The 26,010-nt window shown below is 41.9% G+C and overlaps 1 protein-coding gene across 1 annotated transcript; it reads left to right on the forward strand.

Moving 5' to 3' along the window:
• The first annotated feature begins 4,389 nt into the window (after nt 1-4,389).
• On the forward strand, nt 4,390-11,061 carry LOC118795417 (epoxide hydrolase 4-like). Its single transcript, XM_036553877.1, has 7 exons — nt 4,390-4,632; nt 5,578-5,663; nt 6,334-6,491; nt 7,746-7,874; nt 8,011-8,114; nt 9,485-9,633; nt 10,821-11,061. The coding sequence occupies exons 1-7, from the start codon at nt 4,390-4,392 to the stop codon at nt 11,059-11,061; spliced, it is 1,110 nt and encodes a 369-aa protein (XP_036409770.1).
• Nucleotides 11,062-26,010: the final 14,949 nt, after the last annotated feature.

The following is a 26,010-nucleotide window of genomic DNA, read 5'->3' on the forward strand; positions in this document are numbered from 1 at the left end:
TGCATGCTTTTCTGTATGATGAGGGGAGATTACATAGGGGCCACGTTGTCACGGTGATAGTAAGACCTGAATTTATGACGATCAGGAGAGGCAATGGACGGAGACAAACAGCAGTTGGTTGTGCTTCATGTCTCTGTCCAACAAGCAGTTAAGGGCCATTTCAAGTCAGGATCTAACTAAGCAGCAGTATTCATAGTATTTTAGTGTCTGTTTGGGTATAAACACTGCCTCGTACGCTGTTATTCTGTCAGACTGTCTCATTAAAAGGGGCATCTCCCTTGCTGCAGCTTTGATTTGTCCTCTAAGAACTGTTGGCGCATTAATCATCTTGCTTGCGGTACATTTTCTGCCCTAGAAAGGAACCACACGCATAACTGTTGTGATTAATACTGGTTATAATGTTCTCGCCACGCAATCAAAGTTTATTTCAACTTCCCTCGTCAAAGGAGTGAGGTCAGGAGAGATGAATATGAGTCATTCTGAAAACATCACGCAGGAGAAATTTCTCACAGGAATAAACCAACATGTGGAACACGTTACTTAACAGCTCGTCTTAAACATAAAATAATAAATAATTCTGAACAGGAATGCACGCGTTGGCCTTCTCCTTGGAGTCACACACACACATGCATACACCTGTAAAATGTGAGACGAGAATAAGTCGTATCATTCGCACATAAGATAAACCTGCGGCAGGTAAAGACGTTTTAATGGACATGATCACGTCTAACTGTATAACCAATTATTAAATTAAAAGCAGCTAACACACTAGAGATATTTGCTCACTCTCTATTTTCTGGTACTTATCGCCCCCCACTGGACATATTCCATACAACACTTATGGTTTTTACTTTGGAGTACGATATATTCCCACTACTCAAACAAGTCAGTTCATACACCTAATATTAACTGCTGATAATAAAACGTGAAATGAATGGTAAAATAAATTCCAACTGTACAACATAAGATTTTTTTTCCAATGGATAAACAATGATTAAACAGTCATACAAATAAACGTTAAAATACATTTACACTAATTAATAAATAATGAAATAAAAATATATAAATACATAAAATATAATAAGAAAAATGTATGTGTGACGTAGAGCGCTACAATATTTATGTTGCGCCTATTTAAACAAGTGTGTAACTTATTACCTCTTTGTTTAAAAAAGTAATATTGGTTTTATAGCTTATCTTTCGCTGTTTTCGTGTTTCGATGAGGTGCGAAACAGGAAAATGCAGACAAAATTCTTGGAGTAAGTACTTAAAATGTCAAAGTGTCTCACATCTCACAGAAATTCAGGCTATACTCACGTTAGAAAAACCTTTCACCTATTATAGTCTGAGGCAGATGAACCCACGACCCACATTTCCCAGCTGTGAAAACGGTAGATAGCTACTTTGATTAATTGAAATTATGTCTCTGCCCAGCCATTCCCGTTAGCACAACTGAGGGAGTATTTCCCGTCCGTCATTAATTTCGGCGGGTGAGGGTGCCAAGCGGCGCTAAAAACTTCCATGATTCGTCAGTGTGCACTTCTTAATTTCCGAAGCAGACGTTCTTCAGTGTCTAGTTTTCGCTCTTACCATGCAAGAGACGTTAAATCGTGCACGCTGAAGATCCAAAAGAGTACGTAATCATATTTGTGAACGTTCTCATCGCAGAGAGACGGCTGCTTTAAGTTATTTTTTAATGTTAGACTTGTTATTTAAGGGATGTTTTGCTTCGAATATAGCAACTCATTTGATTGTTATGCTGTTGTATCGCTTTATTATTGATTGGATACAGACACAAACTGTTGAATTGCACTTTGGCATTATGGGTCTCTATAAGTCTTGCCCTCTCATCGCTCTTGAAGAGGCTGAGAAAAGGGGGGGCAGAGTGAGCTACAGTTTCCCCCCTTTCAAACGTCCCAAACCAGGCCTCAGAGGACAAACATTCACCAAGATTCAAAGTTACTGCTCGGGGATATCCTGAGCATGATAGAAGCTTTTCACTAATTCCCTGCTTTATATTCATTTTCAAAACCACTTTAAACGGGATTTTGGGGTGGTTAGGGGAACATCTGACTGTAATTTCAAATCTATCTCCATGGAAGATGTTTTAGAACGAATTACTTGAGTGTAATATATTTTATGGGGGCCATAAAATATTTGGTTTTTAACGCCTCCTAGTGGTACAAAGTAAAAAAAAAAACCCTACATGGTCAACGATTAATTACTGGGAATTACCTGACGGGGGATCTAACAGCACCTACACTTTCAAAGAGCTCAGGCTTGCTTTGATCATTCCTCTGTCTGTCCTCACTGTCACTCTGTTATTTGCATTAATAATAACTTCACACTAGAGGTAAGATTTTTTACTGCAGCTTGTTTCACCTTCTTTTACTCCTTCAGCAAACCCTCTTTTCAGTCTGTAGTCTTGTACCTTCGGTCTTGTGCCTGTAACGCAAATCAGAGATGATGAAACACGCTTGTAACGTGTACTAGAGTTAGGAAGAACACGATTACTGTCAGCAGTGTCCAAGGAAATAAGAAAAGGATACTGTGGTGGAGAATACAGGACCCTGGGCCCTCAGCCTCTTGGACTATGTCCTGTGTCGCTTCCTGTGTAACGGAGTCCCCGACTGCTCCACAGGGCAGTGATAAAGATGGACAAGGATGGAGGAAGTCTTTACGTGGCTCCGGATGGGAGTGTGCATTTAGCAGAAGAAGACTCAGAGGAGGCTCTAGAGTTGATGCGAAAAGAGAAGTTCAAGAGAAGAAGTGAGCACAATGTGAGGTTTCTAGCACCAGCAAACAGCAAACCTGAAGCAGCAGATAACTCAGGAGCGTGATACATTTTGAAACACAGGAGCAAGTCTGCAATATCAGAACTGATATTACTTGCATATCCTTGCTGTTCTCTGACAACAATCTCCCTTGCATCATGAAGATAATTAAAAGCAGATCGGTCCAGAAAACACGTTTTCTGGAGCTTACTTAATTGTGCATTGTAGTCCATGTTGAATCTTCAATTCTTTGGAACACATTTTTTTGTGTTTGGACTGGCTTGTTGCCCAAACATCATAGTAGCTCTTAAAATGCACAAAGGTTGCTATAGAAATTAGCCCAAACATCATTTAATACTTTTTAACAAGGCAACGCTCTGCTAAACTCACCATGACTCATCTCATCAAAGTATGACACAGATGCTGCTATTCTTCACTATGTCTTCGAGATCTACCTCTTGTTCAGCCTATTTTAGTTCCCCAATCGTTTATGTAATCTGGAAGGCTTGATGTGAGTTTAGCAATAATTACAGATAATACACGGCCCCCTGACCCCACACACAGAAATCTTAAGCGCCCAACGATACCGTAGAGGAGAATTTTAGCCAGTGCAACATTCTGCTTCTTATCAAGAGTTCACCTTTGATCGCTGGACCAGCAAAGCTTTGTGTGCACAGTGATAATGATGTGAATGTATTCGTTGGATCATATTCTGGTAACACACTTCAATGGTCAGATTCCGTGCCCTTAGGCGTGGATGGATGACATCAGGAGAGAAACACAGATTTTCAGCGTAGGGACACTGTTGGCCACCGTCCATGGAAGTATGGAGCGGTCACAATTGGTGACGTCATCCATTGTGACACATCTGCGACTAAAACTTTGCATTTGAGGCTAAATACATGGACGCGTGCCGAGATTCTTTCAGGTTCAAATCATTCTTGGAATACAGCGAAGCATGAATTATTTTGGTAAACGCCTTACTGGTAAAAAAAAAAAAAAGAGATAAATGCGTGTGAGAAATAAATACATGGTGTGTTACCCGTCGGGAGATTTAGTGTTTTAAATTCTTTACTTTTGCTTGGCAGTCGAATTCGTTTCTAAAAATGTGGTTTGCTGTCAGTATTGCTGAAATATAGATACATTATAAGCTGTTTGCCCTGTCAGAAAGTTTTGTTGTGCTTTTAAGAAATAAGTCCTCAATACATTCTTCTGTTTGCAGATTTAGAAAGTTTAAATCGCGTAATCACCTTAGACCCCGCGAGAAAAAAAACTGAAAGGGATTTTGATATCCTTGCTAACACAAACAAACAAAAAAGCCCTACTCACCGAAGTGAGCCAATTGGTTACAAACCTTCTGAGCTGTGACAGCTTTACAAGCAGAACACCTGCTTTGCTAAGCAACTCTCCTATCACATGCTAGGGTGATTCATGACGTTTAAATCGTAAGTGACCTCACTGATTTCAAGTTCTGGTATCTTTGCCGGTGAGAAACTACTGCAGACGCGCTTTTGTGGAGCCACCGTAAAAATCCATGTCATCATGGGAACATCAACGAAATAACTAACGAGAAACACGACCCACAAAGTTTTTCTGCAGTAGGCCTAATGTAAAGATGGCAAGGCTGGCGTACAACTTCTGTCCATTTACAGTTGGACTAATGCGGAAGGTTAAAGTTGTCAGCTATTGGTTTTTGATATTCAGTTTTTTCGGTCTTCACACTGCAATCATGCTGCTTAAATTTTTCGGGAACGCAATTAGAAGACCGTCAGAAACCTTTAAATGGAGAATCCGCGAAACTCCTCCTGCTTGTTTGAATGATTCTTCCTTGGGAACGCACTGTTATGTGAGGTTAAAGGTAAGACACCTACACTACAGCAAGGAAATACACTGAGGTTCCAGTCTCTAAAATCTTTTAGGTCTGTAGAAATGCATAGTGGAAAGACATCTATAGACAGGGAGCCTGAACTAAGTTAAAAAACGTTAACCGCAATGCAATTAGAGACTGTACACAACACATTACGTAACAGATTTTTCCAGTTAACGTCTTCTGGCACAATTTTACAGCTCGGTTCCCAACAAATGGTGCTGAGGACAGCTCCGACCGTACCAACACATTATTTGTGTTGACAGTACAAAGGTTTATTGTGGTGTCACGTTCCAAAACCTTCTGTAGTGGATTTGGGTGCAATTGTTCATTCATTTTAAACGTTCAATTAAACGCGTTCTTAAACGACAGCACAATTCGCCTGTTTTATAACGTCCAGGTATCTCTTTATAACGTCCAGGGACCTCTGCTAAAACTCCTTAAAAAGTTACTTGATTTCAGATCTGCAATAGCTTTGACCATGTTCAATAGATGAGTGCAAGCTATTTGCGAGTGCACGAACACGGACGTAAGTAGGGATCTTTAATTATCGTTAAGTTACTAATTCTTTAACGTTGTGTCAGAGTCTTACAAATATCAATCAACCAGTTTATGGGGAACAGAACTAGCGGATGGAAATCACTTACAGCGCTTAATTGCCCACATCCTGGCCTTTTGGCACAAACATAACGTGTAATTTGCATCCTTTCCATATGCCTGGAGTAAAATTAAAGTAAATTCTTTTCCCTCTCTTATTAGTGGTAAACACAGATGCATACGCACACAAAGGAAACAGACTCATAAAATATTACGGATATGACAAGCCATATATGCCAGAGGAAGATTGCGTGCACACACACACACAAACTAAGCCTGTAGTGCATGACATTTTGGTTTTTGTCTGTACTTAATGATGGTTGCTCTTTGTTCATGCAGGAGTCTGGCCTAAGGTTCCACTATGTGGCCGCAGGGGAGAAGGGCAAACCACTGATGCTGTTGTTACACGGCTTCCCAGAGTTCTGGTAAGGCACAGCACCAGACACTCATGATGACATGTATCCAAGAATACTATTACTGTTCTTGTTTAGAAAATATTGCACATATTGTAGTCACAGCAAGGTGATTTACAGCATCTGATATCGTTAAAGGGTACACCTCACTACCAAAAACATTGATACAGTTTTAAAAGTGACATACTATCAGTTGTGCAATTGCAAACAAAACTTAAATAAAAATTGAGGCTGCATTCAGACCTTACCCCAATGGACTCTTACTGATGTTGGGAGTCTCAGTGTTTTGTGTTTATTTATGAGAGGTCTAACTTTTGTTATAAAAGCTAGGTGGCTACTTAGTACTAAAGACCTGGTTAACACCTGTAACAGACTGTGCTGACGATGACAAGAATGAAAATGATGACATACTCACATTGTGCAGGCTGGAGCATTTCAGGTTTTAACAAATATCATTTTTTAAAAATATATTCAAAAACTCTAAACGTCTGTTCTCCCCTTTGGCGGTGTTTGTTTTGTGAGATCTACAGCAAGCTGCCTTGTTGCCACTTCCACATTAACACAGTGGTATTTGAGCTGTATCATCTGCTCATTCTCCACCGAGCTGTGGCGTGTTTTAACACTGTAGGGTCTGCATGTAGTGGCAGGGAGAAGTGGTCACCCTCACCTTGTCTCTCCGAAGGTACTCCTGGCGCCATCAGTTGCGTGAGTTCAAGAGCGAGTTTCGGGTGGTGGCGGTGGACATGCGGGGGTACGGGGAGACGGATACGCCCGTTTCCACGCAGGGCTACCGGCCAGACTGCCTAATTACGGACGTCAAGGACATCGTGGAGTGCCTGGGTGAGCAAACCCCCCTGCCGCACACCCCACCTCCTCTTTTCATTTAGCAACCCTGCCTTAGCTTCTCTGTGGGAACTACTGTGAGAACATACTCACAGAAAGTGATGTGAAAATGTCCGTGAGCCAATGCAAAGAGACAGCAGTAACATTCACGTGTCTCTCTGTGTCAGTAACAATGCACTCGTCCATGCTGCTGATTGGTGCTGCACTGTCAGAAGCATTGATTGCCATCTTCTTTAGAAACCCACTTGGGTTTCAGAAGCTTGAGAAGCTGTTTCTGTGTGGATTTCTCTCAAATAAACCACTGCAGCCGTAGCCATTGTTCTTTGTGGTGTGCTCATTGTAGTCACTTTTTTTTGTTGAAATATATGTCATGTATTTTGAAAAGATGCATCAGTTTGACTCTGCATTGCATGTTTCCCAGGGATCTACAATGACATTCAGGGTCTGTGCTAATTCAAACGTTTCTGGAGCCTCTGTCAAACACATCCAGCCACTTAATTGTGTTATGACAAGGGAGAATAGCCTTCACTCTGGTGTGTGAACAAAGTTTAGTAGGCAAAGAAAACCTACTGTGAACCTGTTCTAAAAATGTTGGTTTTGTTTTGACTGAAAATATTCACAAAGGGAAATGCATTGTTCACCACCAGGAGTTTATTTTGCACTGTTCCAAACCAAGTGTGCAATGTGTATGTCAACATAAATTAGCATGCATCATTTTTATTTAAAGCAGGCAGGAGTGTGGTATTTTGTTTTAATGAGCAGGCACTAACCCAAATGCTTATGCAAACTGGATACTTCAACTGATACAGAGAATTTCATGAAAATGCAAATGCATGTCTTTTCATCTTAAAGAATAATGTTTTCATTACTCCAAATTCATTTTTATGATTTGGAATGCCATATGAAGTCGTAATTATATTCTTGGATAATGAAAATGAGCTGCGAGTATAAGACTGAGCTGTGTGTGATTTGCATTTAATCATATTTCTCTGAGGATTAAATTTCCAAGTTGAGGCTGTGTATGTGGGTTGAGTATATGATAAAAAAAAGTTTAGCGGACTGATAAGTCCAGTTAAATAATGTTTTTTATCTATGATAGTGTTGGGCCAGTTTTGCAATGCATTAATGTCCGTGATAGTTCCAGTGGTAATGAATTGAAACATATGATGGATTCATCAGCTCACAGCTTTGAGTGGTGATTCATGTTTGAATGGAGTGGCTCTAACACGGTTGATTCACCCATCATCTCAGGTTATAACAGATGTTTCCTCATTGGTCACGACTGGGGCGGGTTCATCGCCTGGCTCGTCGCCATCCGTTACCCAGAGATGGTGACAAAACTGATCATCCTCAATTCTCCCCATCCCTCTGCTGTTGCAGGTACTCCTGAACCTCTTACTCAGCCATCTTGTTTCCTCACTTTTAAGGGTCCCTAACTCTCCCTGCTTTACACTGCTGCTCATCACCTCATTGTGGTTGCCGCACCCCTTGTCCTGAGGCTTGACTTTGGTTTCAGATTACACCCTCCGCCACCCCACCCAGCTGGTCAAGTCCCTCTCCATCCTCCTCTTCCAGTGTCCACTCCTCCCCGAGCTCCTGCTGTCCATCAATGACCTCCAGGTGAGAAAGGGCTTCCTCTCACAGTGATTCCTTTGGGGATCCAGCTCTTGAAATCAGCAACATAGAGAAGTATAGAGAGTATAGAGAAAGGACTATCGGTAGCTGGTCTGCAGTGCATGCAATACAGTCACGCTAATCTCCAATGCATGCCATAAAAGAGCCTTGTCAATAGTACTGTATGTGGTGTAAGCTGTAATAACAATATTCACTGATTGCTGTGACGTTGATATGTACAGGAAATTAAATAATAGCGAGTTGTGATTTTTGGTACCTGGTCAAATTCTTTTGCCATAACAAACATTTGTGTCCACAGTTTAGTGATTGTCATTACGGCATAAGTGTTTCCACATTGATGAAAGTCAAATCAAATAAGGAGGCTAAATTGTCCTCCCTTTTAGGAGTTATTTATGCATTATCATGTTAAAAGCACAATGTCATTTATCCTGAGTTGTGAGGAATGTGGTCATTTGGTATAACCATCAGAAATAACCTCAAAGTTTAAAATAGATAAATAAGTTAGAAAAATAGTTAAATAACTCCATGGCAGCTGGACACTGTGTGTGTAAATGAAGGGTGCTTAGAGCAGTACACAAACTGACATTTGTTGACAGGGGAGCAAAGTGGTGAAAGACAGAGAATTTTGATGCAGTCTGGTCAGCCAGATGGTTCTAAATTCCACTGAATAACTGACTGCATCTACATGCAGGCAGTGTTCTAAAAACTCGAGAATTCTAAATCTTTGCACAAGATGGTGAAAGTTGGCTACTAGAGCGTATGTCTGGAAAATATACATTTCTTTTAGCTAGCTAACATGCTTTACATTTATCATCTGATTGCAAAGATCAACATGAGAGCTACCTTGTTGGATAGACAATATTAACAATATTACGTTATTCTGAATATTTCATTCTTAATGAGGTCTTCTACATTTAGAATTTTAAAATCTAACTAATAACATGCATGTAAAGACAACCTAAGCATTCCGTTTTTGTTATTATTATTGTTATTATTAATAATGTGATTTGATAAAGTCTGTCAAAGGAAAGCATTACATGCCAAATTACACATCATTGCTGTTGTAGATCTGAGACCCACAGTGGGTTGACAGAATATTTTCTTCATGTGAAAGTTTATTTAGTACATTAATATGTACAAAATGTATGTGAAAGTGCAGTGCCATCAGGCACGTCTCCACAGATCTTAATCCAGCAATCACTGTAATGGCGATGACATAACAGGCCCTGCTACTGAATCCTGACTGTCACTCAGATAATCCCCAACTCGGAGAGGAGAACAGAGACTTTTATCTGGTCTCTGACCCTACCTCTGTCATCCTGTTGTAATGTATTGATGTATTTCTTCCCCTGCAGGCTCTGAAAAGCCTGTTTACCAGCAACAGCACAGGGATTGGGCGCAAGGGTTGTTCAATGACCAAAGAGGACATGGAGGCCTACCTGTATGTCTTCTCCCAGCCAAGAGCCCTCACCGGCCCACTCAACTACTACAGAAATATCTTCAGGTGAGAATAACAGAGACAGACTGATGTGAGAATAAACAAGGGTAAAAACGGTGGGAAAAAGGTAAATGGTACAGCATATGGGGAGAAAAAGAGAGTTAGAGAGAGGCAGAGAAGAATCAAAATTTTTCTAAATGGTTGAAGGATTTGAAGTAAAAGGTGACTTGGGGAGAATTTTGATGCAGCAGCACTTCCATTGTTCTGCCGCACGAGGGCGCCATTTATACATTCCAACCCTTTTAGAGCAGGTGTATGCCTTCAGTAATGAAATGTCCAGACCAGTGCTGGCCTGGTCTGAAAATACCACGGTTTATTAAACAAGAGCACAAACGCATGTTTTTTAGGAACATCTGCAGATGTGGTTTTCCAGGCAAAAAAATCATATGCAACATAGTGGTTTGTTTTTCATGCTGCATAACTGAAGGACACGGTATCTCATGTGGGTACCACTGGGAAATGTAGCTTTTAATTACTCCTGTTCTTATTATCGCTCTTGATGTATCATTACTCAACACTCAACCATTTACACAAAGCCCCACCAGTCCAATTTATTCTGTATCTTTTTTGTACAGCTCAGATATCAAGGAAAAAAAATGTAAAGCATCAATCAAATTCCCCCAAGTCTCATTTTGCCGAGACAAAGGGATTAAGCATATTGAGTCTGTCTTCTTAACTTGTATGTTTAATACCTGGCACTGGTCTTGTTGCCCTTCTCTATATATTTGCTACATCCTTCTTATAGTGGGATGACCTGAACTGCACCCAGTATCATAAACATGGCTTGACAAAGGCGTTAAATGACTTTAATCTTAATTAATCTCTTTTTTTTACTTTAATCAAAACGTTTAGCTTTATATTCCAGAAGTAATTTTGTCTTTTCAACTTTTCCGACATCATGTCTAGATCAGCTGTTACAACCAAGAGTATTTCAGCTGCAGTAATCTAGCATTGCTCCTCTCAGGGTCTGAATCCGGTGTCTCCTGTTAGTGAAGTCTGAAGCATTGCTTCTATCATGCCAAAAAGGTAGTCAAGAGTCGAGTCAAATCAAGACAGCTTTATTGTCAGCCCATCCATTTACATGTATACAGCGGGGTTGAAATAAAGTTTCCCTGGGACCCATGGTGCTACATTTAGACAGTGCAAGACATAGACATCATAAAGTGCAAGGTAGTGTTCTCTGATTTCCTCAGTTTTCTTCCCCGGAGCCAGCGAGAGCTGAAATGTCCAGTGCTGCTTATGTGGGGTGAGAGAGATGCCTTCCTGGAGCAGGGCTTAGCAGAGGCATCTCGCCTCTACATCAGCGGCTACGTCCGTCTGAACGTCATCTCGGGGGCGAGCCACTGGCTTCAGCAGGACCGGCCCGACGTCGTCAACACCCTGATCTGGACCTTCCTGAAGGAGGCCCAGGGCCACAAGCACTGTGGGAACTGAGAAACTGACTGCCCGAAAATCCTCCACTCAGGAGAGACCAGGGTCACCTGTGAGGGGAAAAAAATAAATAAAAGCCCACAAACAGGACAGTAAGGCCCTGTAACAGGGTGAACTGTGTAGCTGAACTCTTTTCAGATGACCAGCAGCACGGCAAAAAAGCACATTTTTATCAGTGAAGACACGGGTATGATTAATGGACTGTTGTTGAAAGGTTTGCAGATAGTGTCAGCCTTATCATATTCGACACACACGGGCTTGTGTGGCAGTCGTTCTGAGTATTTCTTCCGTTGTTGGCCTCAGGCAGCGACTGGAGCCGAAAATGTGATAACAGCTCTTCGTAGCATTCAGATCAATGCATGTTTGTCCAAGTTTGTTTTGGTTGTAACATTTACCCAGAAACCCTTTCATTTATTTAGGTGATGCACGGACGTGTGTTATTTTTCTGTAATCTCCCAGGTCAGGTGTCACAGAAGGCCACGTTCTTTTTATACAGGGCAAAATCTCTCGTTTCCTTTTCACTGTCAGGTCACATCAGCTTTGTGAAGATAAGGTCGTCCACATTTTTTTTTTCATTTGAATTTGTTAAATTTGCTTCAGTCAGAATGGTAACTTGATGTTCAAGTAAAAAAAAAGTTATGGTTAAATAACGTGACCTATTCAGTCACATCCTTCAGATTAATTTAGTATTACACTGAGTGAGTTCTGCACAATTTTAATTTTACAAGCAAAGGAAAAAGGTGGAAAACAATGCTCTCTCTCTATTCAAGGTGTGGTAAATTTCTATGCTGTATGTAAGTATGTATTGGTGAATGCTAGTTATTGTCAGGAAAGGATACATACTTCACAATTGGGGAATGCTTTTGAGGAGTATGTGTGTGTGTGTGTGTGTGTGTGTGTGTGTGTGTGTGTGTGTGGGGGGGGGGGGGGGTGTCAGAAATTATATCCAAATCTCTTTATCTCGACCTCTGTCAAGGAGAGCACTGGAAATAAACCTTTTTATCCTACGTGTGGTCATGCTTACACGGTTATGTTCAGGAAGCACGATTCCAAGCGGCAGTAGATCCGTGTTTGACAAAATTTACTAAATAAAGAGAAAAGTCTTAAGAAAACTTTGTCTACAGTCTCCACAGTCTTCATGCTTAACTGAATAGCTTACATTTCCTTGACTCTTATCGCTAATTCCTGTGAATTAGAATCTGTTCCTCACCATTTTCAGCCTGCAGTTTCAGATACTTCACGGTCATAATTAGATTCTAGATTTTGCTTTCTTTTCACCGTAATTAGACTAGAAGGCATTTAAAATGGCTCTGAACGAGAGTGTCTGTGTAGTGACACAATGGTGAGAATATTAATTAACTAATAAACATTACTAATAATGGCAATAATAATATGAGGGCATTCTTATTATCGTGGTCATAATAATGAACAGTTATATTTAACAAGAGCAACAATATTCAAGGACTAAGTGTATATCAAAGGTTGAGGATGTGGACTGAATCCATTAACGTAACGTGTTTTCTTTGCGTCGCTGGACTCCGGGGGGGGGGAATCAGCGCGAGTCCCGCCGCGTGAGGCTTAGATGTGGCGCGTGCTCGCTGAGGCGCGAGGAACTGCGTCGCTGTTTCATTATAGCCCTGTCCTTTCATCATGGCGGGCAAGATTCAACTTGTTCGACGCCACAGGGTGCAACTTTATTAAGTTGCCACATCTTTGGCTGCAGAATTTGCAATGCGTTCTTGTCCGCGGGATGAAAGAAGGTGACTACTGAAGCAAGCCACCCCATTCCTGACGCTGCCACCAAGAGCGCTTTGGAGCTGTGCAAAGCCAATTTGAAACACGCGTTCAGCAGGGGGTGGACTTTGCTTTCTGCCAAGGATTTGTTTTGTGGCGGTTCGAATCGGAAAAAAGACACAGAATTCATTCCTTTATTATTAGAGCACGGGGTTGATCCAATCCAATAATAAATTAGTCTGTCCTTAGAATTCAATAACGATTTAAAGTAAGCCATTTTGTCACCGACACAGAGTTAATTTATGTTAGCTGCAACCTATTTAAAATATGTACAGTGTAATTAAGAACTAAGTATTGCATTAAAAGGCATAAGTGAACATTAAGTGCACAGAAATTTCTGCTTTTTATTTGGGTGCGAGGCAAAGAGATGGATTCTAAGGTCAATATCGATGCAATGAAAAGTGCAATGAATATATAAACATGCTTACTGTGCATTTAGTGGGCAAAACAGAAAACAAAAACAGTAGAAACAGGTTCATAAACAGATGAAAGGCCCTCTGAATATAATTCTGAATATAATTTCCCTCTGCGCTACTGGTGCAGGACTTTTCGTCTTTACTGAAAGATCATTCATATGTCCAGTTACCTTTATGCTGACCTCTAAATGTCAGGATTCATCTTCTCTCACACGGTTAACTTACTGAACTATTTTCTCTACCTACAAACGTGTATTTTGTATATGTATGTTATGTGTATTTGTAACCATTGTGACATTAAACGTTTGCTAAACGAATGGGAATGGCAAACTTTGCCAAAATAAAAATAGAAGTAGAACGATCATATTTAGCGTCACAATGCACTGCATACAATATTGCCATTCAATTCAAAAGTAGCCGATTGGCAAAAGTAAAAACAAGAATTTTATATTCGAGTAAAATTAAAGTGACAACCAACCAATTACAAACAAATCACTGAAACAAGTGGGCAGGCATAAAAACAACTCATCAAATGTGCCGACAGCTAATTCTCTCAAATTTTAGAGTAAACAATTTATAAACGTCAAGGCTCTTTTCTCGTAAACGTCTTTGTTTTTCTTTTTCCAACTGGATCACGTCTATCGGCTCTCTGAATTCCAGAATCATTTGGATGAGACTCTTCCGATTCCCTGCTTTTGACATGATCACTTTGACACTGCCGCTTTCTCCGTTGCCGTAAGGTGGAGCCTCTACCGACCACCGGCGCTGACGCTGGTGGAGGCCAGTGTTCGCTTGCATTAAGTGCGGGTCTTGGGGTGCGGAAGTCAAAGTGCCAAATTGAAATTCCTTTACTGCCTTCCCTGTGCAAGGTTTGCTCACCGCCACGGCTGATGTGGATCGCTTTCTCTTAGAAAAGAATGTCCGCATGTTCTTTTGCGTCTGCTTTTCCGCTAGGAATCTTTCGACGGTCTGAATTTTGTGTGTGTGATGGTTGTGATTTTCAAAGGAAACTATTTGCTGACGCTGTTTTGTTTGACTAGATGGCACTGCTGAAAAACACCTCTGTGGTTTGCTTAATGAATCCTGCTCAATCGAACGTGTTGCTTGTACACTTGTCGATCTTGGTGTTTGGTGTGAAAAGGTAAAACTCTTCCACGAGAAAAGCCTTCAGGTCTTGGACGTGCTTCTCCAAAGTTTCCTACTGCTACCACCCCGTTAGCGAGGGCGTCGGGAAACACGGTCAGTTCAGCTTCAGAATCCTCGGTCAGAGCCTCTGAAGGCGAGGGGTGGCGATGAAGTCCTGTCTGGACTCCCCCTTCATCTGAAAAGCAATCACCCTCATGGTCACCTTTCTCTCTCGGATCCATAACTTCCTTCCCCGGTGTCCTCTCAGATACATTACTGGAGCTGTATTTTTCCGACTGCTTCAATTTAATTGAGACAGTTCCGCTCCAGCGTAGTTTAGTGTTAGGCCAATATAGATTCAGATCAATGCAAGGAGTGAGCCTGCCAGACTTTCCAACCAGTCCTAATATTGATTCGATGTCTTTGTCATAATTTATGGAAACATTTGCTCTTTGTTGCGAAACATTCGAGACACTCGAAAGGCTGTTTAATGACCTTGGGCAAGGAGTCCACGGTTCGTAGCAATAACCGCTTATTTTATTTACCTCTTTTAATGTCTTCTTGACATCTCGGATACTTCTATCGATAACAGATAAAGTCCGTTTGTATTCTCGCTCGAGCATGTACCTGCCGGTGGCAAAACCTTTCATCTCATTAGCGTTTTTCACGTGCGCTTTAATTAGGCACTCACTGCTTGGTCCAAGTTGCTCTGTGCAATGTTTGCGTGAAATATTTGCGTGAATGCGCCCGTTTTGTTGCTTGAGATCGGTGACTGTAGAAGTCGTTCAGATTCTTACAATGAACAGGTGGAGCTGGAGTCCTTGAGCACATAGAGGTCCGGATACCCTGTGGCAGTCCTCTGAAAAAGTCTGAATCTGCAAACGCAGACAGTTCTTGGCACGTCTTTATTTAAACCACGCGTGATGTCGCAGAGTTTGTTCTAACGAGCAACTTTGTTCTAGGAACAGCAAATCCTTAATGCCAATGTAATATTTAGAAATCGCAAATAGTTAAAAGTGTCCACAAAAGACGATACAAAATATGATTATGGGGCATAGTCCTAACTTAGTCCCAGCATAGTCACATAACTTTATTGACGTGGCAATAAATAAAGTTATGCTACCAAACTATTTCACAATAATGAAAAACCAATATAGTGAAAAGTTGTATACAGAACCAAAAATAAACATTTAATTATCACATTATTTACATTATCATTGACATTGTGCCTTCTCTTTTAGACATACCTTCTCTTTTTGAGACACATAATTGAAGTATCATATATTCACACTAGGGGGCAGTAAAAGACTAGGTTCTTCCTGATGGCGTCAGAGAGATTCCTTTTTGTGAAGATTGGTCACGAATTTTCCTAGGCTGGAATCATAGTGACAAAACGATTGGGCAGTTACTTTGGTATCAGCCTCAAGATGTCAAGATTTGTTAGCGTAATAATATGCTCACGTCTGTGCAAACCTTGGCTCTAAATACAGCATGGAGCCATTCTCTGAATTCACGGTTTATAACAGTACCCTGTATGGTATCTGTTCAGTTGTTGGGGATACATATCTGGAAATCCTCGGGTGGTAGCTAAAAGACAAGGGTTCCAATACAGCGCTATTATTCTAAAGTTATTCACTTTCCAATGGAAAGCGTAATAGTGCCATGTATATAAAAGAGGACGGGAATAACCACCTTATGTTCTTCAGTGTTGTATTCAGATTGCTCATGCTGTTCACCTCAAACATTGGTTTGAACTCTGGCCAAGAATAATGAAATCACCACAGAGTATGTACAGAACCCAGAGACCCTCCGTAATATATCCTACTCTAATTGACAGTTTTGTGTAGGAGGGAGAGTAATAACCACATCATTCCTAAAATGTCACTTTTCAGCAGTGATGCATGCCGGATATCTCGTGTGGCTCGTCAACCTTTGGGTTGACTTTTCATGGACCACATGCTGCAGGATAGCAAAGGAAGGTGTCCAGAAAAGACCCAATCTGATGTGAGCTATGAAGGATTTCCTTATTTAAAAAATCTTAGAAATTATTTCTTTTGGTCTGGAACCAAAGGGTCAGGAACAAAACATTGAATGTATGGGGACATTGGAAAACTATGCTTAATGCTGCTCAAGGTGAAAGCGTATTTTAATTACATGTGGAGAGTGCTTTGATCTTTTTATGTATACAGTCTAGATGACTCAGACTTGCCTGTTAGAGACTAAAATAAAGGCACCACACAGGCTTTAATGAGAGAATATGATGTGTGTATGAAAGGTTTGTCCCTGAACAGGTGCAATGCTAGTGGTGGAAATGTAAGCACACTGACGGCTCCTGCAGGCAATCTCTGCTTTCTACGTTTCATATGGAGACAATAAGAGCTCATTCAAATAATCACGGGAATCAATGAATCGATCAATGAATCAATGACTGAATCAAGCGATCAGTCAGCCAGTCAGTCAATCAGTCAATCAATTAATCAATCAGTTAGTCAGTCAATCAATCAAGCCCTTAATCCATCAGTCAATCAGTCCTTCAGTCAATCCCTCAATACAATGATCAAATAAATCAGCATGAAGGGAAACATTTTATTTTTAATTGGGGTGGCCCTGCTACTTCTGATTGTGATACAAAAAAAACCCCAGCGTGAATTACAGCATTTACAGTAGACTTGTGTTTGCCGTGCTTAGCTTTCAATCCATTTTACCCGTCCCCAGAGGCCCCATTTGGATAAGGCAGGCTATTGCGGCTGCCATCCCCAAGCCTCTTACACATTAAAACCAAATATCTGTCATGCTGCAAACCAGCCTGCACTACATTGACAGAATACAAAACCCCTACCCAAAAAACCCACTGCCTGTCACACGCAAACAGCCCATGCTGTGCCGGGATTACGGACGCAATGTTCCCTCCGACTGTTGCGTTAAGCACTGCAATGAAGTGTGCTTTTGGAAAAGAGATTATTCAACGATCAGTTGTGTCTGTCAAGCATATTAGTCATGCTGAAGTACTTACGCTGCGCTAAAAATGTTGTCGGCTGGTCAGACGCTATATATCACGGTGCTGTTATCATGGTAATGCAGCCTGATTCTAAACTGTGTTTGCGTGGGATTGGGGAGGAGACTGTCATGAAACTCCTCTTTTTTTTACATTTTTATTTAGACAGGGTTTTGTCACATAGAACATCTACTGCCTATAAGGTTAGATGAGGTTAATGTTTCCCATGATCAGAAGACATGTTGCTGCCATGCCATGCCAAGGTATCAAGGGGTGGCAGTTTAGCACAGTGGTAAGGAGCAAGGCTTGTAACTGAAAGGTTGCTGGTTCGATTCCCTGCTGGGGCACTGCTGCTGTACTCTCAGGCAAGGTACTTAATCCAGAATTGCCTTAGTAAATATCTGGCTGTATAAATGGATAACATGTCAAAACTGTAACCTATGTACGTCACTCTGGATAAGAGCGTCATGTAAATGCCTGTAATGTAATGTAAACCTTCCTGGATAACAGCCTATCTTCTGCTGAAGCTCTGCCCCTGCCTGTCCCTTCCAATGCCTCCTCCAGCCACCATGCCCCATGTGGCAGGGGTACAGAGGCTTGAGCCCAGGAGCTGTGTGTGGGAATCAGCTGCATCCGGGCCATGGCATGCCCCAGGGCAGACTTGCTATATTGAGGATGTATTTAGTATGCTGAGTGGCCGCCATGAAGGACAGGGTCGGCCACATCCGGCAATGTAGAACCAAGTGCTCTGAAATTAATAAACGCTGTTTTTATCACAAGGACCTCCTCACTCAGCTGTATTTAATTGTTTGGCCTGCTTTAACAGTGACTTGGACATGCTGTCTCCGCGGTGTTGTCTCACCGCGATCATTAACGTGCCAACTGGGCTGTCTTGTTTGTGCTTTTGTGGGCTGGAGTATATGGTCTTTGCAGCCAACTGAAGTTATCATTTTTGTGTTAGGTTTTACGAAGCGGTGCAGGAGTCAGGAAGTCCATAACCACATGTCAAAGGCAGTTAATCATCTGTGTGTGCTGAAGGCCAGTGAACCTGTGTTTTTGCATTTTGAACAATTTTTAATCAGGCTGATCGGGATATATGGTACACATAACCAGATTCCCTAAGCAGATTTTAAGTGACAGTTAAGCAGCCGCATGTTATTGTCACCAAGTGTTGTATGATTTAGATTTAGCCAATGACCTAATACCAAAATGCAACCAGGTCCTTTTGATTGCAATTGATCAAGGGGACAAAAATATCAAGTGCAGCAATCTAGTGAAGTATAGCACATTCATGCATTTCCAGCTCTTCAGGTCAGCAAATATTAATGTGGCTTTTTGCACTGCAGTTGCATTAAATTCCTCTTGGGGCAACAAATCAGTCTGCAGCTGTCTTTGCCAGAACCAGTGTGTATAACCCTACATAGTCCAATGCAATACATATACACTAAATCCTCCCTTAAAATCCCTGACCCAGATGAGATCAGCAGAAATATATTGGTTTTAACACGATGTTTTAAAACGGAGGGACAAACTACATGATTCTACACGCTGCACTCTACACGCAAAGTCATCTGGGTGACCTGAAAGTCACTTGGAACCGGTGGGAAGAGAGGATCAAAGTGTCGCATGGTGATGTCACCTGCATTAATCCGACAGCCTCCGTCAGCGGCGCGGGCAGCCGTTTAGGGCAGCTTGGTACCCAGCCAGCGCCCAGCAATCCAACCACGTCACCGCAGTGTTGTAATAGCGTTATGGGAGCATTGTGGACTGAATGATCCCCTAGTGAGTGATGACAGAGAGACAGAGAGAGAGAGAAAGAAAGAGAGAGGCCCTCTGCAATCTGAGAAACCCACAGTCATGATTTCATTATCTGAAGTGCAGCCGCCATTAGTTGGTCTGTGCTATTCTACTAAATATACTTGTGTGTATTTTTTCAATGTCATAGTTATATTCATATTCATTTTACCAAGATATATTTTTTTCTAGTCAGGTTGTCATATATTTAACACTTACATTATTATTCATGCATGTAAATGTATGTATTTATGTATGTATGTATGTATGTATGTATGTATGTATATGTGAATGTATGAGTGCTTGTATATTTATAGAACACATTTGTGTTACTTGGTATAAACAGCCCTACATCACTAATGTTGTAACATGTTAAATCTAATTATACTGATGGACTGTAAACCTGAATGTGGGAGTTCAGAAACAACATAGGCAAACAGACTGTCATTAAAAGGACAGACCACAAGCATGTATATGCAGTGACATCTGCTATGGAGACAGTGGTCTGCATAACCGCCAACGTAATATGTGTAATGTACGTACATACAGTATCAGTGCCCCCCCTTAGTGTCTTCATGGTCTGTAATGTGTCCCATGACGCCAGTGCGTACTCTTTATAATGTTACCGGAACTCCAGCTACTGTGGAATGAAATTGACCAAGAATGCCAGCTGAAAAAGCCGTGTGGTTCCCTTTGAAATTCATTGAACGGAACGGAATCGATGTCACCGGGAAACAAAATGGCGTACAAAGTGCAGAGATGGGGAACTCTCTCCCTTGCATAAAGCATTACTGACTTTACTTGACTGGATACATTACTGGCAGTTATTTTTTTTTTCACCCTGGAAGCTTCTAAATGATGCTTTAAATAATCAGGTACTCGGTAATGAGCTGCTGGAAACTTTAGGACATTTTCAATTTCTTATACATTTTTTCTGTTAGTTTCAGGGGAAAAATTGGTAATGTGTGAGTGAATAGAGGCCATTGAGAAATCTTATGCATTTTAAGGTCTTAACATCTCTCTAATCACAAACAGACAGAACAGGAAAGGAGCTGAGACAGAGTAATCTCACCTGATGATTCACGGTGAGAACATTTCTCCCTGATCAGGCACCAAATTCATTTATGTGAATCGTGGCATGAGAGAGGATGCTGTCTGAGTAACGGAAAAGTAATACCATTAAGCTTTCTGAGATAATGCGTGATATTACAGCTATTGCACAGATTTGTTGAAGTGTTTGTGGGTAGGCTGTAATCGTGGGATGAAGAGCAAAGGGAACCTCTCCAATGTGTGGTCCTCCTTCAGATCTCCTTCAGGCTGGATGGTAAAAGTCACAGTGGCCTTTGGAAGCTCTTCCTCCTTTCGTCTAGCCGCCTTCCTGTTTTTTTGACTCCGCTGAGGGCATCCTAATAGTTTCCCTCATGCCATCATTTGATTCCCACTAATCATGTTTTACACTGAGTGCGGGTACGGAACTGCACTCTGTGCAGATTCACTGATCCTTAAATCACCCGGAAGGGCTCACTCCATTCACTGTGCTCACTGCATCAGCCTATTCACATGCCATAAAAATCAGTGAGTCTGAATGGTCTCAATGCCAGGGAAACTCTAGAATGAGACAATGAACAATAGTGGCAGATACTTGTGGGATTCTGCACTGAGTGTCTGTAGTTAGGTATGAATGTCAGTGCTTGGGTGTACTAACATTTTGGCATCCATACAAACTTCTATGAGATCCTCGAAGAGTCTTGGTCCATAGGTCCATTTAGGCTTTGAGGTGTTGACAAAGAGGATCTGGTCTTCTGGCCTCCATGCTGATTTTCAGCTCCCCATACATTCAGCCTAATGTTTACAGGTATCTCAGAGTTCAAGAACGGGAAGAATGGGTTGGGTTATCATGTGACGTTATGCATCCAACCTGTCTCCATCCAACAATTTCCAGGAACTGCTTTATCTTTTCAAAGTGATCAATAAAGTGGGCTTCAGATGCTATCTCAGGATGAGTTCTATCAGCAGAGCATCAGGACAAAGCTTGAAATGAGTTGAAAGCAAGTTTCACGCTTACAGCAAGAAGTATTTTTCGCTTGGAATTGTAATGGATGCAGAGACCCTTGTATGGTTCAAAAGCAGATCTGACGCAATCCTGGACGCAGAGAGGGGAGACTAGGTGGCCTGTGAGACTAAATTTCATCTGTTCTTATGTTCTTTGGAAGGTTTCCAATGGGATGAAACTGAAGGTGAGAGATGAAAGGCAGGACTATACCAAATACAGGAGATCAGTCCTTCATGGGACACATGCACACACCCCGCACGCGTACACACACAAACACACACACACACTCACACACCCACACGCAGACACACACAAACACAAACACACACGTACACACCCACACGCATACACACACAAACACACACACGCACACACCCGCAAGCGTACACACACAGAAACACACACACTCACACACACACACACACACACACACACACACACACACACACACACACATTCATACACAGTCACACACACTTGTGCACATATACACACATGCGCACACACACACACACACAAGCACACATGCACACACTTACACAAACACACACATAAGCACACGCACACGCACACACACACACACACACACATACACACACAAACAACTGAGGGCCTTTGAACTGAGGGAGGAAATCAGGCAGGCCTTGATGGTATCAAGACCGTTCCTCCAGACAGAGACCCCCCCGCCCCCGAGGGTGAAGTCAGAGGCCTGAGACAGTATAAAAAATAACTGCTCTGCTACTGTAATAAGGTAAAGAAAGGATACAAATTGGAAAAAAAGACAGCTTTCAAGAACAGAGAAAACAAAAAACACTATGGTTCTGGTTATTGCTGGATAGTGTGCTTTGAAGAAAAAATGTTGCAGAACATAAGGCGTTCTTTTTTGTAGTAAAAAATTTAAAAGGCTTTAATTCATGTGGCCATTTACCGGAAAACAATAGGTAATGCCAGTCTGAAAGTGTCTATCACCAATGCTCTGTGGCTGGATAGACATGCCCTCATGAGGTTGAGGGCAGTTTGCTGTCCTTCATTTCCAGTTTGCTGTCATTGTTGCTGTTTTACTCGTGAATAAATTATTTTTTTAGAAATTCCAAGAGTTGTCCTGACCGTGCCAAAATGTTTGGAGACCAGACTGTTTAGCTGGGTCACTGCCAGTGCCACGCATTACTGAGTTCAGAAAAACCCGTCCCACTCCCATCAGCACAATTTCAGCTGCATGCAGAGCTCTGAATCTGTTACACACCCGCAGCTCCGAGGTATTATAGTTTGCCAAGCCGTTGTAGTCGGGAAACAAAAAGAGAAAGCAAACTAGACCCGGCATATCTATGGCCCTCAAAGCTTTGATTTGTGATGAGGCATCCAAACCGTGCAGGTCAGACATGACAAGTGGGTCTGATATGCCTGGACGTGGACATAACCGATCGCTTGCAAAGGGGGTCAGGAACGCCACACGCCCCAGAGACGGCTCCACCACATTGTTTGCGTCTGTCAGCGCCGGTGGAGGGTTACAGGCCGCTGGAGCTGAGCTCAGGCGGTCTCACGGATCTGACTAACGCCTGACAATCCAGGCTGACCTCACCTTTTCAGAGGGAGAGTGGAACCCCAAAAAGCTAGGTGCATACTTGGAGATGCTCTCCTCCAAAAATAAGAGCTTACAGTTGTGCCTGTGCTTTTTTTTTGGCTGTACCAGTATGTTTCATTTCCACATATAAGAAAATGATGTTGGAGCTGATGGTCACACCATATCTTCATGAATGTGGAGAGTCATTACATTATTGTCATTTAGCAGGCACTCTTATCCAGAGCAACTTACACAGGTTAAATTTGTTATGTTATTCATTTCTACAGCCAGATATTTACTGAGGCAATTCTGGGTGAACTTATCTTGCCTATGGGTACAGCAGCAGTGCCCCAGCAGGGATGTGAACCAGCAACCTTTCGGTTACGAGCCTTGCTCGTTACAACATGCTTCACTGCTGCCCTAATCATCAACAAATTCTATTTGATGACGAGGGCTTATTTATATTCTCCTTTATGTCTTGGTAGGTGGCAGGAGAGTCCTGTGTAAATTGGGGCAGGATTACAAGGCTTTATTAGGTGAACGGTGCCCCTGTTATGTCCACTCACAATGAGGTTCTTTCTGTGTCACAAAGGTTTTTAATAGTTTGATCAGCGCTCACTCTCTCCCTCTCTCTCGCTCGCTCTCTCACTCTCTGTCTGCCTGATATAAGCGCTCATCTGTTCACCTAAAAATAGATCCATGTACGTGATGCGGCTTGTAAATGAATTCTGGAATTCTATCAGAGCCATTCGAGCAGTACATCCCTGTATGGTATTGAAGCCTATTTTATTTTGACAGAGTGCATCAAATCGAATCTTTCCAGTAAGCAAAGAATACAATAGATAATGGGAAAACGTAAGTATTATTTACCACAGTATCGTATTATTGAACGTGTATTATATTTTTATTAATTATGCTCTACAAAGCTGTGACCCGGCTGATAGACATTCTGTGTGCAATAAGGTGCTGACATCAGAGGCAATATACAGACATATTGAAGTGCATGTGTCATTCATTAAAGCACAGATCATTTGAACTTTAAACCCAGTGGTAGGAGGTGTGACCTTCATTAAAAAGACAGGGAGCAGTTTTTCACCGTGAGCCCAAAGTCAGAGACTGCCATAGACACTTAATTTTAATGGCTGGTTGATGTTGTATTTCTTGTGGCACTCTGTATTTTATTCTTGGGCTTTGATGGGTGCAGCAAGCACAGGCAATGTTATTACAGTAACAACATATCCCCCTCAGAGTAGAGCAAGCGCAAAAATGCTTTTGAATTTTCATTTAAGTAAAAGTGTCAACATTTTTGATAGAACGCCATGCAGCAGACTTTTTATGTGCTTGTGATATACTGTATAGACAGATGCCGATGCTGAAACGGGTTCAGCAAAAGTTCAGTGCTGTGTTCTTATGTTCTTTAGGGTCTAATCTATTTTAAACATGCACATTTCAGAGCGGCAAACATCTGAATGTGGCCTTTCGGTAAGATGAAGTGAACTGTGACAATCGTCAATCTGCATACAAAGTTTTGATGTCAGAATTGAATGGATTGTGTGGTGTGAAAATACACTGGGAGTCGGTCATTCTAATGAGAAGTCCCTCAAGTCTCTGCGACAGTACAGGTTCAGAGGATTATTGAAGGAACAAACAATTAACCAAATCTTGACAAACTGGTTCTGTCTATGATCATAAAAATCACACTTTTCATTCCTTTCCTGTCAGCTGTTCAACCACCCCTCTTCCCTCCCCCTTCTGTTTCTCTGTTTATGATGGGGGGGGGGGATCAATAACCTCTGCCAGTGGCCAGGTGTAATCCCTTCATCAGACTCCAAGTCAAATGAAAGTGCTGCTATACCCACATAAAAGCATCCATCATGCTTTGATTGTAGGGAAATTCATTTCTACTGGGCTATGAGTTTTCACACCTGACCTTTACATATGTTTATTATTCGTCTTGCATATCTCTCCTCAGTGCAAATTGTGAGTGGAATGAAAAAAGCTGCAGAACACTTAGTGCTTATGACCAACCATCCGTACTTAGGTGTCGCAGACAAGCGATTTTGAAATGTGAGGCCGTGCTTTTGCGCTCAACCGATCGTGTCCCGGCTCTTCGGTTATAAATCTGTCACAGTCGCCTCAGCCAAAGGCACCTCTGGGAGGGCGGACAGGTCCGCGTCTCCGGCATGCCCGCGTTCGGTCCGACCGAACGCGCGCCGCAGTGCTCTGCAGCAGCTTCCTGTCACCGCCGCCTGCGCTTCTCCTTTAAACGTGATTGACACTGCCCTGGATTTCCATTTGATCCTGCTGCCAAGCCGGCCCCCGGTCCTGCCAGCCGCGCTTCCACGCCGCAGCTGAACTCAATTACCCGTCTAGCTGGGAGGAAAGTTTGTACCGGATGGCAGACAACGGGAGGGGAACGTTTGATTAACACGGCCCGAAACAGACCCACAAAGTGTCTGACTCTTCCATCCACTCTATTTGTGTGCAAACGGCAAGAGAGGAACGCGAGGCTTTAACGAGCTGTGTGGATGCCTTTGTTTGGGAGATCAGGGCTTAGCGGCCTTCTGCATGAAATGTTAATCAGAAATTACATCATGTCACATGTCCTTACTTTGCACAAAAGCCCTGTCCACGTTGGTCTTCCATATCTAAGACATTAGCTTTAATCAGATGTCCTGGTTTATCTGAAAACAGAAGGATGTAGCCACCCGAGCCTACACATCAGTGTGATGCACTGTTTTCTTATAGGCCTGTGCCATTCAACTGCACATCTGTTGTCACACTTCCTGCCCATGATGGGTCATTACGGCATGATAATAAATTATGATTAAGACATAAAGATGTAAAGGGGATGTTTAACAACAAATAAGAAAGAAACATATTTTAAAGAAACAAATTTCCCCATTTCAATTTCCTGGCAAATTATACTCTACCAAATCATACCCCATGATGAGTTTATTAGAATTATTTTCTTTAATTTTACACTTTTCTTATTCTTCATATTCCTGCTGGTTCTGTCCTGCTTTTGATTCCAACATTGCACTGCACCGGAGCTCTGGCCAGAGTGATTGAAAGGGATAAATCAATCAATCAGTTAGTTAATCAATACCGTCTGTTGCAATGAGTTGACAAAGCGCAAAAGCGACTGTGTGCTGTGTAGGCATTCTTCATTTTCATCGTTGTTTTTAGCAGTTACTAGAATTACAGAAAAATT

This window comes from Megalops cyprinoides, chromosome 20, assembly GCF_013368585.1.
Source record: "Megalops cyprinoides isolate fMegCyp1 chromosome 20, fMegCyp1.pri, whole genome shotgun sequence".
Classification (NCBI taxonomy): domain Eukaryota; kingdom Metazoa; phylum Chordata; class Actinopteri; order Elopiformes; family Megalopidae; genus Megalops; species Megalops cyprinoides.

Excerpts from the sequence above, each read along its gene's own strand:
- LOC118795417 (XM_036553877.1), top strand. The coding sequence starts at position 4,390 with ATGGCAAGGCTGGCGTACAACTTCTGTCCATTTACAGTTGGACTAATG. Across the intron at positions 5,664-6,333 it reads CACGGCTTCCCAGAGTTCTG|GTACTCCTGGCGCCATCAGT; the intron begins GTAAGGCACAGC and ends GTCTCTCCGAAG. Across the intron at positions 8,115-9,484 it reads TGTCCATCAATGACCTCCAG|GCTCTGAAAAGCCTGTTTAC; the intron begins GTGAGAAAGGGC and ends CTTCCCCTGCAG.